The sequence below is a fragment of the Myotis davidii genome, unplaced genomic scaffold (genome assembly GCF_000327345.1).
Source record: "Myotis davidii unplaced genomic scaffold, ASM32734v1 scaffold252, whole genome shotgun sequence".
Classification (NCBI taxonomy): domain Eukaryota; kingdom Metazoa; phylum Chordata; class Mammalia; order Chiroptera; family Vespertilionidae; genus Myotis; species Myotis davidii.
Window position 1 is genome coordinate 2,731,360 of NW_006283768.1, and position 16,754 is coordinate 2,748,113.

Below are 16,754 nucleotides of genomic sequence, written 5' to 3' on the forward strand. Positions count from 1 at the left end.
GCAGGAATGAGCTTTCTCTTCTCTCTTCTCCTCACTCAGAGACCCTGGTAGCCATGATTAAGAGGATGTAGATTCAGCATAGATACAGCCTGAATCGCTAAGAAAAACTCATGTGGGACAGCTTCCTTGGGGACTTTTGTGATAGTAAAATAAGCTTTTACTTTGTAAATAACACCCTGAAATGAGGGGTGTTATTTAATACACAGCATAGCATAAACCATTCCAGCTCCTGAAATTATATTAGCTTATTTAAGGGCTTATTCCGCTAAGATTTTTACATGTATCACTTCATTTAATCCTTAAAACAACCCATTGAGTTAGGAATTTTGATTGTTATTTCCTATTAAGGAAAGTGGGGCAAAGGAATTTTCTCGATTTCATACATGTAGTCAGTCACTGGAAGAATCAGAATTTGAACCACAACCTCTTCAAAGATCATACTCTCAATTAAGTTACTGGCCAAGGAGTAATTAAAAATCAGGTTTTACTGGCATATCTGTAGCAGTATTATCTTCTGGCATTCTACTTAAAGCTTTGTGTTTATAAAAAATGAAGTCTATCTAACTTAGAATCAGTAGAAGAGCAAGAGGACATTCTCTGTATTTAAAAAAAGGGGAGGTGAGGATTTAAGTGCTTTATACTTGGTTGCATTGTTTTTCTTAAATTATCTCTCTCTTTGGAAAGTTAAAAGAATGATATCAGAATATATAGAAATATTTTGGAAATATCAGAACACATACAGATTGGGGCAAAAGTAAGTTTACAGTTGTGAGTACATGGAAGTTTATTCTTGTATTACTATTTATTAATTATTGCATTATTTACATGTATTGTAACTGTAAACCTACTTTTGCCCACCCTTGTAGTTATTTCTCAGACCCTACGTAAAGCTAAAATTGAAAATTTGTGTTTCTGTAGAAGATTAAAATCCATAGTCTGGGCTTGAAAATATTAAATGCTAATATTTTTCATCACTGCTTGGAACTTCACAAGTTAAATTTTTTCTTCTTATTGTGAACTAGTCATTCTTATATATTGGAGCTCTTTAAAAAATAAGGATAAAGAATCTTTTCATTGGTACTTAATCTATGTTTACTCAGCTACATTGAACAATTTTGGAGGCCCTAAAAAAGCATTATGATAACTACTCTCCCTCCCCCATTCTTAGTGTAAATGCCAAGCATGTTCAAAGTTTAAGTCAAAAATTGTGTGTCATGATGTTTTTCTGGCAGGGTAAGAGCTCCAGCTGCCATCATGACTCCAAGTTTCTTTCTTCTAAGACATAATTAGAGACAACCACATATATTTTCAATAAATGTGTACTAGAGTCCTGGGGAAATATTCTTTTATTAAGTCAACAAATATTTATTGTATGCCAATAATATGGGCCGGGTATTATTATTCCAGGCCACGGCGACAGCATGCAAGAAACACAGTCCTCTATCCTGATGGCACTCACATCCTAGTTGGAAAGAGAAAACCCTAGAAGACATCACTGTGCTCATCAATTTTAGATCTTCATTTAAATATGAAAGTTTGCTTATCCTGCCCCAAATTATTCAGAGCTCACTTAGTAATTCCCGTTCAGTTGCTGAATGTCCTTGTCTCACCTATATGCTGGAATGAGGATATAAGGAATTCCTAATAGATGAGCTGTGCCAGCATTTTAGTTGCCAAAATAAGTAGACCCTTCCACTCATCATGTCAAGGTAGCACTTCTCCTGCCACCTGTACTTCAGTAGTGGGGGACTTAAGATATCAGTGAAACCCCGAGTGAGCTGGCTGAAGTATAAGACACTTCAGGGTGATTCACTAGATCTGGTTCCTGCTGCTTGAACCCCATTTCGAAATGTGGTAGCCATATCTGCATTTCCATGGGCACTTAATGTCCCTACCCAGACCTAACTCTCCCGACTCTGTTGAAAATTTTTAAAACCAGTTATTTCTTTCTCAGCTGGACATGTGCCTAATATAATTTCTAATCAAGGTTGTCCTCCCATTAGTACCTCCAATGGTAACTTTGTGAATAGAATGTAGTTTTATTCTCAGAATAACTGTGACTTTCCAAAATGATTTTCCAAAAGTCAGATAGTAAATGCAAGTCAGGAATTTATTTTCTTGTCTAAATAAATCAGTAGGTTATTGTATAGTGGATTAATATTTGCCTAGCCCCCAGCTGTAATAATGTTTGTGGATGAGTTAAATTTTAAAGTCGGGTTTAGAACTTTCATTAAGAATATGAAATAATAGTATATTACTTTTAGTATAAACAAATAGCTGTCCCAAATACATATGATGAATGTGAACTGTTCTGAGTGGCAATGGCTCCGGAGGTGATTGCTCTTAATACTTTTTTCTAAATCGTTTGGAGTAAGTACAAAAGGAAAGCCCAACAGTATGAGTAATCATTTTCTCTATGTATGTGCCTGGCTTTCATTGTCAAATAGTGTTTTCAGAGGGTCCAGAATATTGCTGTTAACACTTCTGATTAATGACAATGTATGATCAGAGATATGAAAACAAAGTTTGTAATAATAATTAAAATTATTTAAATAAATCAGATTAGTCTTGTTTACTGGTAGAGACAGATTAATCTTCCTGAAGCATATGTCATTTTTTAAAATGTCATTTCACCAACTTACAACTTTCAGAGGCTCCCTGCACCATACAACAAATTTCTCTAACTGCCATTCACGGCCCTCAGTGAATCTCTGTTCCACCTAGTTCTATTGTTTTATATAAGCCACTCTCCCCTCTAGTATTCCATGCTTTCTCATCTTTGCCCTTTGGCTTCCTACTATTCTATCCTCCTGAAGTATCTCTGATTCCTCTCTAAATCTTTAAACCCAAACCACACTATAGCATCACACTCAAATATTCCATTTCCATGTTTCCCCTGATCACGCCCTCTCACCCCATTCCACTACAGCTTTCTTATTAGAATTTTCCAAACAATCAATTACTTTTATTCAATAAATCAATGTATGGAGAATGAAAACAAAATCACATTCAAAGCCATGACAAGATGGGGTTCTGTGTTTATATTTACTATAGGATTCTGTGATTTAATACATTTGAGGAAAATGGTGGCAATACAAATTAAACAGACATCTTTATGGCAGAGGTTCTGACCAATGCCTCAATATACTGAGGAGCATGCTAAGCTTCTAAGAGGCGGGTGTACTAAACAGAAATCCCCAAACTCATTTTACCAGAGAACACTTTTTGGAGACACAGTCCGAGGGATATTTGGTGCAGTGAAAAGACTAAAAATATTGGATTTAGACAAGTGCTAAATCCTGATTTCATTAATTATTGGCTGTGCAAAACATTGTTTCAATTCTGAAGTCTGCTACTTGCCCATATTATAGATATAGCAATACTAATCCTCAAGGTATTTATACAGGTTAATTGAGACACATGCTAGGTGCTCAATAAATACCACTTACCTTTATTCTTCTGAATTAGAATTAGAATTAAATTTACTTAATATCTGGAATTTAACACCACTGCATATTTTGGCTACAAAAATACAAATTATTCATCATTATTATACTGATAGATATACAATGCATATGACAGAGTTCCTTTACTCAGTAAACTTCTACTTTTATCTCTAGTATTAGAGAGTACACTTTGCAGAATCCATAAGCAATTCATCTCTATAGCTATCTTAGAAATTACTGTGCACACAATAGATGCTCAAGAACTACCTCCACAATGGAATGTTGGAATGACAGAAACTTCCTCTGTCTTCTTCACCACTGTATTCACAGTGCGTAGAGGAGTGCATGGCACATAGAATCTCAATAAATACCTATTGAATGAATAAATGAACAAGAGTAATTCACAAGTATACAGTCAACTAGATATCCAAGAACATGTTATTATTCCCCACCCTTTCTGACAGAAATCTTTTTTAAGTTTTTGTTAAAATTGCTTCCATTAATATTACTAATAAATCACATGAAATTAGGACACATAGAAATGCATGTTGTTAGATTTGGATAATTATTAAACACTATGCTTTTGAAAAAAATGTTTGAATTATACATTCATATATATATGAAATCACACACACACATATACATATAGTAAGTTAGGTGTTTAATAGAAAATATTTAAGAAGAGTAATGTATTTGCTATCTTAATGGAATATGCTCTGTCCTTCCAAATTAAACAAATTTCTGTCCTATTTTCACTAAGTTGCTTCTTTATATTTTAAAGAACATTGGCACACAAGGCAGAGGTAAATTACAAAAAGCATTTTAGTTCCCATTTTGATCTCAGAAAGGCTTCTTGAAACAGGGATTAAACAGGGTTTTATCACCAAAGGTAAGAACAGGAATTAAATGATGGGCCAAAGCAGGTAGGATTAATTTCAGTCAACTCATTGCAACTCTATATGTAAGGAAGAATATTTTGCATACCCACACTCCAAATACCCTTCATATTTGCATCTCTAAGCGTGATGGTGGCTGGAAAGGAAAGGGAAAATGGTGTTAATTGTCACTATATTTTAACATTTGTCACTATTTTAACATCATTTTGCAATTAAAATTTCAAGTTTCAAGAGGAAAAACTGAATTTATATATGGTTGCTATATAGCTTTCTAGAAGTCTCCTCCTTCCGGATGAACAATCGATGAATATTTTTCTTAGGTTTTACGCCGCCGCAAGAAAAAACCGTGAGTCCAGACAGAGACCAGGTCAAACAGGCTTTCTTGGGAGCACATGGGCGGGTTCCCCGGCTCAGAGAGGGGAGCAGGAGAAGCCGCGCCAAACCTGGGCAGGGGCAAGGTTTTATATTTTTCTGAGGCAGTTGTTGCTGGCCGAAACTGGTTCCACCGGGGTGGGGTGGTTTCCAGACGTCAGTGTGGACAGGTCAGCTTCTCACCGGCCCAAGAGAGGGAGGGGGTCCTTTCACCCCCGGGGCAGGGTGCCAGTGAATACCAGACAATTTTCTTCTCAGTTCTAGACAAAACAAAAATGTAACAATAAAAACACAGATCCTCATTGGACACAGGATGTCAGACAGAACCAAGTGACTAGAAACTACCACATAAAAAGGAATCAAGTCAATGACCTAGGTATGAAATACTCCCAAACAAATCCCTTGAACCATTCAGTCCCAGCCATGTCATCCTTTACCTTTTCAGTAAATTGATCTGGATCACAACGATAGTAAATGTAGCTGAAACAGAATTATACTCATGATAAATCTAATGCACCAATAAGCTCTAATTCCCAGTTACACAAAGTAATTTTAGTTAATTAGATGGTCTATTTACATATTAAATATTATATTAAAAATTTGAAGAAAACATTTCAGAGGAAAGTTTGCAAATTATGTGTCCACAGTGTCTCCTTTTCCAGATGTAGTTTAAAGGTTGGCAGACGACTTCATGTAACATCAAACAGTGTCTTGATTATAAAGTCCTCCCTTTCAAGCCATCATATTTTGATTACTTTAGTGAGTTACAAATTGTGAAAATAATTGTCAGTTGTTATGGCATGACATCCTTTTAAATAATGATGGTGTTTTGTGTGGTTTAATTTATATTAAGACATCTAGGACTGATATGTTTCATATTTTAGATCAAATTAGTGAAAACTAATAGGATTAGGCTCTGGAAGAAAACATGAAAAAGAGACCACACTAATTCAATAAAATGTAATATATTCCAGAACATCCCTACCTGCAGTTTTGTACATTGTCCACCAACCCCTAACTGTGAATGTATCATAATGAGATTTTGCCCAGTGACCCCTGTAGCTCTTCGCACAATATGAAGAGGGTGGGAGGGAGTCTGCAGAGCATGATATCTCAAAACTTCCATTTGCCAGATGAAAGACAAAGCAACTAAACTAGGAGCGATGAGAAATACAACTCAGGCATCTACGTCTAACATGGGGCTAGGCTGCTTTTTAGTGAAACATACATGGGGCATCAGAAGGTACAAATTTAATAGCCACATTTAAAAAAACCTTTTAGGATGATGCTTGATTTTTTAATACCACTTCAAAGCCCAGCCAACGTGGTTCAGTGGTTGAGCATCTACCTATGAACCAAGAGGTCACAGTTTGATGCCCAGTCAGGGCACATACCTGGGGTTGCGGGCTCAATCCCCAGTGTGGGGCATACAGGAGGCAGCCGATCAATGATTCTTGCTCATCATTGATGTTTCTATCTCTCTCTTTCTCTCCTTCCCTCTCAGAAATCAATAAAAATATTTATAAATAAATAAATAAACAAAGAAATAAATATCACCTAATAAATAAGATAAATGGCCTCTGAAGGCTGTAGGTGATATTTGATCCATCTTTACATTACTGGAATTAAATGTAACTTTGACATTCATGGACTTTTCACACCTGTTGGAAGCATTATAGGTTATGTTTCTGGGGGAATATGGATCTTGTTTTAAATAATTATACCACAGGATTCATCATGTATTTGTGATCTCTATATAGTATTCTCTTTAAAAAAAAACAGCACTATTTGTGGTGCCTGACCACTCTTATGAAATTAAAATTATGCTAGAGATAAGTTATAGATGTCAATTAGCAGATTTTATTGCCATAATCATGGATAACCTCACCACAAGCCAACCAGAGAGTTCCACTTGCATCTGAATTTTTAAAATCATTTGAAACTCCCTATTAACAAGTGCGTATTTGTACTCATTATGAGACTTCTTAGTATATGATGCTAATTACTTTCCTGCACTCTGGTTCCCAAACCACAATGAATCCTATTATAAAAGCAAATCACTGCAAACTTCAAACAACATGCCTCCTTGAGACGCCACTATTAAAGGAAGAACAGTGATGGGAAGTCTTTGATGTTATCAGATGTGATGGGAAATGCACATTTGTGTTTGAGTAAGTCCTGGAGATTGAAGCATTTCCTCCCCACCTTTAAATAACCTAAAACCAATTTCAAGTTCCCAAATGCTCTTCAAAGCAGCCCGCCTTGGAAGTAATGCTGATGGCATTTCAAATTTCAAGGCAGCTTGTTTTTTCTGTCTCAAGACTTCAAGCAGATTTGCAATTTTACTTTCCATGAGAAAGGATATTACCTGCTTTTACCCACACCACTAGCTTCTGGTTTGATGAGCGAAATGGGATAGGGAGTGAATGTACCCGTGGTAATGAAAAGGTGGTATATGACCAAGTAGCTCAGAGTTTGAATAATGCAGCAGGTTCTCAGGGATTCTAAGCTGTGTTTAATTACTTTGTGTTCAGTTCTTTCTTGTTCTTGTGTTGTTGACCGAAATTTGGAAGTAATCTTTGAGCATGTGGTAGGACAACTGTATGCAACTGCAATCCATCCCCTTCTGAATGGGGTGTCTGTGAGGCTGAGGACAAAAATCGGTGTGTGCTTGACTCCAGCAACCTACAGGGAGCCTGGGCCACACAATTTAGAACATTCAGACTATGAATAATTCCTGTACAGGAGGGTGGGTCTGTGGCTTCTAAAAGGCTTCAGATCCGTGGTCAGTAGAATGTACTTGAACTAAAAGGTTACAGTGGCCCTAGTGACGTTCCCCTAGCATTTAATTAGGTTTCCTGTAATTGCTTTAAGTAAAAGGGGTGAGGGGAATGAAACCTAAAGTTATCATCTTGGGGCAGAAAATATTTGTATGTGGTTTTATATCCTGAGCCCATTTGTGGCTGCTCTGCATTTTGGAAAGAGCCATATAGGGCTAAGGAAATACAGACAGCAAGTTTATCAGCCCTTTGGTGACTGTAAATTACTGCAGCAACTTTACAGGAAGAGCTCTGTTTCCAGTAAGTGAATTTCTGCACCAAGAGAGAAGGTATAAACAAGTAAAACAGGCAAAAGCATTCAACACCAGAAAGAGGAATTTTTAAAAAGGTGGGGGAAGGGATGGAAAAGCGGTGATCCATCTTTGCATGGATTTATAGATGTCGGGAAATGACAATAATTACAATATGATAGGAAATGAGGGGCTTAGGCAGGGGTCAGGAAAGTGGAAGGAAAGTAGTATTAGCTACTAAATTGGAATTTTTGCTGTGGAGGATATTTTATTAGTTGGGTATTGGCTAAAATATATACTAATCTCTTCATAGAGGAGTGAGGGATTGGAATATTCCAGTTACTTGAAAAAGAATTTTAAGCTGATCATTATATAAATACTAGAAGGCCTGTGCACAAAAATTTGTGCACTCAGGAGTAGGGGGTCCCTCAGCCCGGCCTGTGCCCTCTCGCAGTCTGTGACCCCTCAGGGGTGACCACTTGCTGGCTTCGACCTGCTCCCTGGGGGATTGGGCCTAAGATGGCAATCAGACATCCCTCTGGCAGCCCAGCAGCCCTTGGGGATGTCCATTTGTCAGCGGGGAGCAGACCTAAGCTGCAGTCAGACATCCTTAGCGCTGCTGAGGAGGCAGGAAAGGCTCCCACCACCACCGCTGTACTGGCAGCCATCAGCCTGGCTTGTGGCTGAGCAGAGCTCCCACCTTGTGAGAGCACACTGACCACCAGGGGGCAGCTCCTGTGTTGAGCATCTGCCCCCGGTAGTTAGTGCGCATCATAGTGACTGGTGGTTCCGCTGTAACGGTCACTTAGGCTTTTCTTATATAGATATTGTAGTGCACACTTGTCCAGCACCCATTCACCTTCTATTGGATTTGATTCATTCTAGAGGCAAGCCTTTCAATGAGTGTCCACCAGTTTCTATCACTAGAACCTCAGAGGTATCCTTCTCTCTATTTGACACCTGTGAACTACCTAATGTCCTTCCAATAAATTCCCAAGTTCTTTTCCCTATTTAATGTAGATTGAGTCAGTTAGTGTTACTTTCAAAGACCTGTAATACAAAACTAGTTCCAAAGGGTAGGTTGCAGGCAACTGCCCCTCAGAAAAATGTAAGTCATGAATCAACTGGGCCATGGCAGGTGGGGAACCTTGGCTTCCTCCATCACTGGAGCAAGCAAGCCTCCTGCTTGCTTCAGCTTCATGGCTGCTGGCCGCCATCTTTGTTGGCAGTTAATTTGCATATCCTGCTGATTAGCCAATGGGAAGCATAGTGGAGGTATGGTTAATTACCATGTTTGTCTTTTATTAGATAGGATAAGAGAATTACTAACTTTCAAAATAATGTTAAGTATGCTCAGTAAGTCTAGATAATATAGACTTGACCCTCACGGTCTTTCCCTGACTGAAGGTTGTAAATCCCACTTTCCTGGGCTTCATCCCAGTTCAGAGACTCTTGAATGAACCTAAGGGCTTAGTCATTTCTGTGACTCAAAGTCCCATCAGCTTTTGTTGGAAATATTGTTTATTCCCCAGTGGGTCAGCAACTACTTTTATTGGGTAATTGTTAGTTTCCCTGAGTACTGTTATCCTTGGTTTTTAGGGTAAATTCTGGGATACTTTTTAAAAAAATCTCTAGATGACACCCTTTTCATGTCACCTGTACCAAAAAGGCATAATCAAACATTTTAAGAAATCATAACTTTGAGAAACTAATTAAACTCCAAAGAACCAGTTAAACTATATGTAACACTTATCACATACATCACATACGTATTTTTAAAAATTATCATCTGATTATATCATCCACTTGCTTAAAGCAATTTAATAATGTCCATAGATCTCAGGAAGAAATTAAAAATCCTAACCATGCTATATGACAGTGGTTCTCAAACTATAGCGTGCATCAGAGTTCTTAGAGATTTTATTAAAATGCAGATTGCTGGGCCTGATTCTCAAGGTTATTGATTCTGAGTCTGAAGTGGGGCCCAAGAATTCACATTTCCAACAAATTCCAGGTGATGTTAGCACAGCTGTACTGGGGTCCACATTGAGAACCACTAGTCTACAAGACTGTAAAAACTGGTCCCCTTCTCATCTCTAGTTGCATCCATGCCATTATTTTCTGTGTCTGGGGCTTGTCTTCTCCTGGAACCTCAATCTTCCCATTCTCTTTCCTGCTTCTTTCCGTATGCCTTGTCCCTCTCCCCATATAATTTAACAAACATCATTCATTTGGGTCTTTTATTCTCCTTGTTATTCATTCTGTGTCCCTATATATCTCCTTTGCAGCACTGAACACAATTATGATTAAATAATAAATTGTACAATCTGTAGTTAATATGTTCCTTCCTCACAATAATATCAGTTCAATGAGGAAAATCACCATCTTCCTCATCATTTCCCAATAGTCTAGGGCAGTGTCTTTTATATAATGGATACATAATAAATATTTGTTCAATGAATTAATGAATGAATGAATGAATGAGTCAAAGGTAGAAAGTAATATGTTTAAACTTTCTTCCTGTGCTCATACTTGACACAGAGCAAATTCTTCTACTCCCCAAGGGTGCCCTGCTAGTTCTCTCAATAGACACTCCATCTGGAAAGTGCAAGTTCAGTCTCTAGGAGAACTGACAGTCACGCACATATATCTTGTAGATCTCTGTTGTTGCTCAGTGCAAAGATGCAAACTGCAGAATGAATCTCTGAAATAGGCTTTGAATCCTCAAGATAAACACCCCTAAAATGATAATCCCAGATTCTCAGTTAAATTTATGTTATTTAGGATTACGTAATTCTGTGAAACAAATTCTAAGTATTTGAGCATTTTAGCTAGAGACCACTTTATCTTTGACAGGATTTTGGTTACATCACAATTATAGAGAAACATTTGTGCTATTAAAATATTATGCCTGAAGACCTTAAAGTCATACATTCTTTGGATAGAAAAGTAGAGGTTTGTTACCTGGGGCTACTATATCTTTCCAGAAAACGTGTGCCTAATAACTGAAACACATCTGCTAACATAATTTAATCGTTAAATAATCACCACATATTTATAAATTACTTGTTGATATGATAAGACCTGATATGTAGATATACATATTTCTAGCTTATGCACTTATGATTATAGTTTTAGGTGGTTCTCATTTCATGTGAACTAAATCTTCTTAAGAAGATTTAGATCTGTAATTCTCTGTACAGCATGTGGGTCTCTTACCCACAGCCTATGTAATTGAGATAGAATCCTTAGAAGCTGTGAAATTCAAGTTCACATTTAAATATACAGGAGGAGATAACTTGGTAGAGGATGACTATTAGGCCATATGAGGAAAAGTGTAATTTTGTGGAATAATAGATCTTCACTTTCATCTTCTGATGAATCCAGAAGATTGGAAAAAGCAAGTAAGAGAATGAAAAAGTTGTGAGTCAAGTTACTGGAGCCAGAGGGAAATCAGAAGCGATGAGAGGCAGTATCTGGGATGTTGACCTACGGCATCAAGAAGGATCACGGAGTGGGAAAAAGCATGGTATGATGTTTTGTATTTCTTTAGTACAAGTCTTCTCCAGACTTAATTCTTCCTTTCTCTGGTTAGGTCTCATTGTCCGGGAAGTGAGCATTGAGATTTCGCGCCAACAAGTGGAAGAACTCTTTGGGCCTGATGATTACTGGTGCCAGTGTGTGGCCTGGAGCTCAGCGGGCACCACCAAGAGCCGGAAGGCCTATGTGCGCATCGCATGTGAGTCATTGCACACAACCCTCTGGGTTTCGGGAGTCGGTGGAATATGGGAAAATTTAGAGTGCGACCGCTCTAGCAGCAAAGAAACCTGGTCAAAAATGGCTCTCAGATTTCTGCATTTGAGCTATATTTTTCCCTTAAGTCAGCAGAATATTATCATTGTTTGTTTGTTTGTTTCAAGTCACTGGGTAGTTTTCCTTTTGGAGCATGAAAAAAAGAATAGTGCTACTTCCAAAAGATTCTGATATTTTGAAAATCTGGTAATAATTAGGTTATGGGAAAACCAACTATATTCCTTTAATGAGCTTATGCTGCCAATTTAAGACAATGCTGACTAGATTTGCTCTTGGGAACAAAGATTACCCAGACAAAGCTTCTCTGTTTATTTTGGAAACATTCTACTGCATCAAAATTACCACTATTCTCCACGCTGTGTTAATTTCTAGAGTACTCATGTTCAGGGAGAGCTTCAGCAGTGCCTCACAAAAAGCATTGTCTAATCAAATCAATGTTGAAAATACCCCCTTCTTTTTGGCCAGAGTTATAGAAGTTTCTTCACTGCAGAACTTCCCAGATTCTTTAATATGCTGATGTTTAATATGCTAAGTTGATGTACTAGTATGGTATTATCATCCCCAAAAGGAGATATAGCCTGCAGCTCTTTCTGCAGACTCCTTTTTTCAATGACTACTATCCACATCCTGAGCAGCATGAATGCTGCTATCATCTGTTTTAAGGTTCCGTTCTGAGAAATTTTCTCAAGTATGAAACCAGAACTTACAATCCATGCAAGTTTTATCCTCCGAACCCCTTTGCGGGTCTGCATTTTTCCAAATCCCTTTTTGTGGCAGGTGTCAATATCACTTATCTCTATGGTGTCACTAAGTTTCCAACAGTCCTGGCTCCGGTCCTTCCCCAATTCCATACTTTCCTCTTCCTTCCTTTCACCATGAGGTAGACCACAACCATTGTAAATATTTCCCAGTTAGTGTTTGGGCCTCAAGCCTTTGCCCTCCTCCAACCTTCTTCCATATTGCCACACATGCAATCTTCCTAAGACTCAGGCCTCATCGCATCTCTCCCTGCTTAAAATTTACAGGGGCCCCTGGGAAGAGTCAAAATTCCTTACAATGGCATATAGCATTATGTTAGTGTTTTAGGGCTGCCAAAACAAACACCACAGCAGTGGTTCTCAACCTTCCTAATGCCGCGGCCCTTTAATATAGTTCCTCATGTTGTGGTGACCACCAACCATAAAATTATTTTTGTTGCTACTTCATAACTGTAATTTTGCTACTGTTATGAATCATAATGTAAACATCTGATATGCAAAATGTATTTTCATTGTTACAAATTGAACATAATTAAAGCATAGTGATTAATCACAAAAACAATATGTAATTATATATGTGTTTTCCGATGGTCTTAGGTGACCCTTGTGAAAGGGTCGTTGGACCCCCAAAGGGGTCGCGACCCACAGGTTGAGAACCGCTGCACCACATAGTGTGTAGATTAAAAAAACAGACAAGTCTTTTCTCGCTGTTCTGGAAGCTAGAAGTCTGAGCTCATGATGCCAACAGTAATGATTTCTTGTGAAGCCTCTGTCCTCGGCTTGTAGATAGTCCTCTTTCCTCTGTAAAAGTCCAGGTCCAGCTTTCTCTTCTTAATATGATTATTAGTCATTTCACCCAGCTGGTATTGCTCAATGGTCAAGCATCAACCCAAGAACCAAGAGGTCACACTTCGATCCCTGGCAAGGCCACATGCCTGGGTTTCTGGCTCCATCCCCAGTGGGAGCGTGCAGGAGGCAGCTAATCAATGACATTTCCTCTCTCATCGATGTTTCTATCCTTCCTCTCTCTCTAAAAATCAAAAATAAAAACAGTAAAAAAACTATTAGTCATTTTGAATTAGGGCCACACTAAGGCCTCATTTTAACTAAATTACCTCTTATAAGGCCTTTATCCAAATAAAGTCATATTCTGAGGTACTGGGGATTAGGACTTAAACACACAAATTTTGGGAGACACAACGCAGCCCATAACACCATATGCCATGGTTTATATATCCAGCCTATGTTTTCAACTCTGACCACAAAGAATTTCTTCGTATTAAGCATGCTACATTAGAAATACTTTGATTTCTAGCTTTCCAGCAATTGATCATACTGAAGATATCACCCTTCTCTTACTTCCTTCATTATTTGTAAAAAGTCAATTATTTAACAAATATTTAGCAAACATGTTGTCTGTTCTTGGACCAATTGTAGGTATTTGATATGGTATGAACCATCCCGCCCCACGCCCCCCCCCCCCAAAAAAAAAAAAAGTGATGATCCCTGCCCTCATGGAGCTTGTGTTCTGGTGAGGAGGGGAAAAATCTAATCAGTAATAATCAGGTACAAACAAGTGGTAAGTTCTATGAACAAAGCAAGAAATAGTACTAAGCAGTGCTGCGGGGTGGTGTTCAAGGAAGGCCTCAGGAAGAAGGTGGCAATTGAAGGAACCCAAAAGAGGAGCGGGAGGGAGTCTGGCAGAGGGAACAGCAAGTTGGAAAAGTATGGATGGATATCCCGAGGCAGAAGGCAGGCCAGTGCCAAGAAAACCACTTTGGCCATAGTGGCTGGAAGAGACTGAATGAGAGGAGATTCCTGCATGAGCAGAGAAAAGTAAGGCATGGAGACATACGTAATACTTTCAACAATAAAGATTTAAAAAGTAATAATAATTAGCCCTAGCCAGTTTTCTCAGTGGATAGAGCGTCAGCCTGCAGACTGCAGGGTCCCTGGTTGGATATCATGATTACAGGCTTGATTCCTGGCCCTGGTCAGGGCACATGCAGGTTGATGTGTCTCTCTCACATCAATGTTTCTCTCTCTGCCTCTCCCCCTCCCTTCCCCTCTAAAGATTAATGGAAAGATATGCTCAGGTGAGGATTAACTGAAAAAGTTAAAATTAAAATAAAAAATAATAATGAGGCAAAATTAATTTTGAAAATATATTATTTAGTTATTTAACTGATATAAACAAGTAATAAACACATTTTTCCCATACCAATCCTTGAGATCTGGTGTGCTTACACCAACAGTACTTCTCAATTAAACGTAGCCAAGGTCAGTTGCTCAAGAGGCACATGTGCTTGGTACTGGGCAGATGAGTTCTAGAATAATGATCATTATGGAGGCGCTGTTCCAATTAACTTTATTTTTTTCACCTCAGGCACCTTTTTCTTTTATGGTGAGAATACTTAAGATCTACTGTCTTAGAACATTTCAAGTATACAATATGGTATTATTAACTATAGTCACCTGCTGTATATTACATTGCCAGAATTTACTCATCATATAATTGAAAGTTTGTAACCTTTGACCAACGTTTACATGGATTATCTCATTCCATCCTTGGGACAACTCTATGTGATAGATCTTATTATCATCATGCTACAGATGAGTAAATTGAGAACCAACAGAGATTACAAATCTTGCCTGAGGCATGGAGCTTGGAATAGAGGACAGATCTCTGAGGGGAGGGGGTTGCGATCACCTCTACAGAGGTGTAGACCTTGACCATTTTACCTAAAACCTACAGACCTTAGCTCTGTCATTCTCCTAACCCCAAGCCTGCTTTTTTTTTCCTTGAGGAAATTTCTCTTAATCATTATTTTTTTTCTTTTTATGTTGACTGTGTGAATCACTGTAATATAAGCTTCACAAGGACAGGCACTTTATTTTTTTTCATTTTATCCCTGTGAAAATTAAGAAACAGAAATCTCATTTAAAATGCATTCAGGAGGCAGGAAAACTCTCAGGTATGGGCACCCAACTGACCCCAACAGGAAGTGACTTGCTGCCAGAGACCAATTCCAGCAGGACAGCAGGGCTGCATCTGGGAATGGCTGAAGGCATTTCCCCATACCTGAAAAGGGATTATTGCTTGGCTGCCAGACAGCTAAAAGGCATCTTAATCTTCATGTTATTGCCTCCTACTGGCCAAACACCTGAACAGCCTTAAGCTAATTCCCCCATTCTGACAATGGACTCTGTAGGAAACGCTGACCCTTTGAAGTGTATATCTCTCCCTCCCCTCAGGACAAATTGTGTTAATAAAAAGCATGGGGTCCTGGGACGAGGAGACCTGAGAATTTAGATCTTGGATCTTAGCTCCTTTAACTAAGCTCCTCTGACCCCCAAATGCCTTTCAAAATTATACTTCGTCTCTGGACTCTTATTTAAAATCTATACACAGCCTTCTCCAGATTCCTGAACCCTTCTTGATGCTGGGACAAGAACCCTGGCAACCTGCCTTGAATGTTGGATAAGAAGTGATACTACTTTACCATCTCAGCAGGAGGAAGAAAATTCCTCTTTGCCCATAACAGTTCAGCCAATGGGAGAATGCTATAACTCAGCCAATGAAAAGTCACTATACTTAATCCATTTCCTCCAATGGACTCTTTATCTACAATAGACCCTCCCAATCTGTAAAAGAGCATACCTCTCCTTTGTTTCTCTGAATTGGCCATTAGACTGCATGTCCTGAATTGCAAGTGTTTGGTCTCAAAAAAGCTGTTTTGATGCAGAAATATCTGGGTGTCTATTTGGTAAGGGTTAACATCCCCAATACCTAAACATAGTTCCTTGCATGTAGATAGCACTAAGTAAATGAAGACGTATAAAACTGAAATTAAATTGAAAACATATGATAGGGCAAAGTGATGATGCTATTGATTGCTAATCATTTGTTCTTTGTATTGCCCAAGGAATTTAATGCATTTATTACCCAAGGAATTAAGGACATCAGATAGCCTGAAGGGATTGCCTCTGTGCCCCCTCCCCACGCCCACCCCCGTCACACACACACACACACACACACACACACGCACGCACACATGCACACACAGAGGCATGCGAACTGCACTCTGTTTACCCAGTGAAGAGTGCAGCACCTGCGCGAACATCTGTCCCTATTCACTTCGAAGCAGCACAAATGCTAATTGTGGAGCACACAGGGATGGGGATGGAGACGGGAGCGGCAGCGGAAAAGCAAATGGAGACGAAAGGCATTTTTCACTGCACATGCCCCGCCCCCCGCGCCCCTGCCCGGGGGCAGCAGACCAGCAGTGCTAGAGGAACAAGGCTGGCTGTGAGCCATGCACTTCATGCAGGCTACTGATGTGTCAGCTAATGCTGTCCTCTCAGCTCAGAAGTCTGCTCCAGCCCCTACCTGGGACTC

General features: G+C 38.9%; 1 protein-coding gene across 2 annotated transcripts in view; it reads left to right on the forward strand.

Moving 5' to 3' along the window:
* Positions 1 to 16,754, forward strand: part of UNC5C (unc-5 netrin receptor C) — a 399,182-nt gene that overhangs the window by 255,619 nt on the left and 126,809 nt on the right. For both annotated transcript variants that reach the window (XM_015566112.1, XM_006753893.2), the window contains exon 3: positions 11,380 to 11,523. In XM_015566112.1, the coding sequence (XP_015421598.1) occupies positions 11,380 to 11,523 (144 nt within the window). The remainder of the gene's footprint in view (positions 1 to 11,379; positions 11,524 to 16,754) is intronic.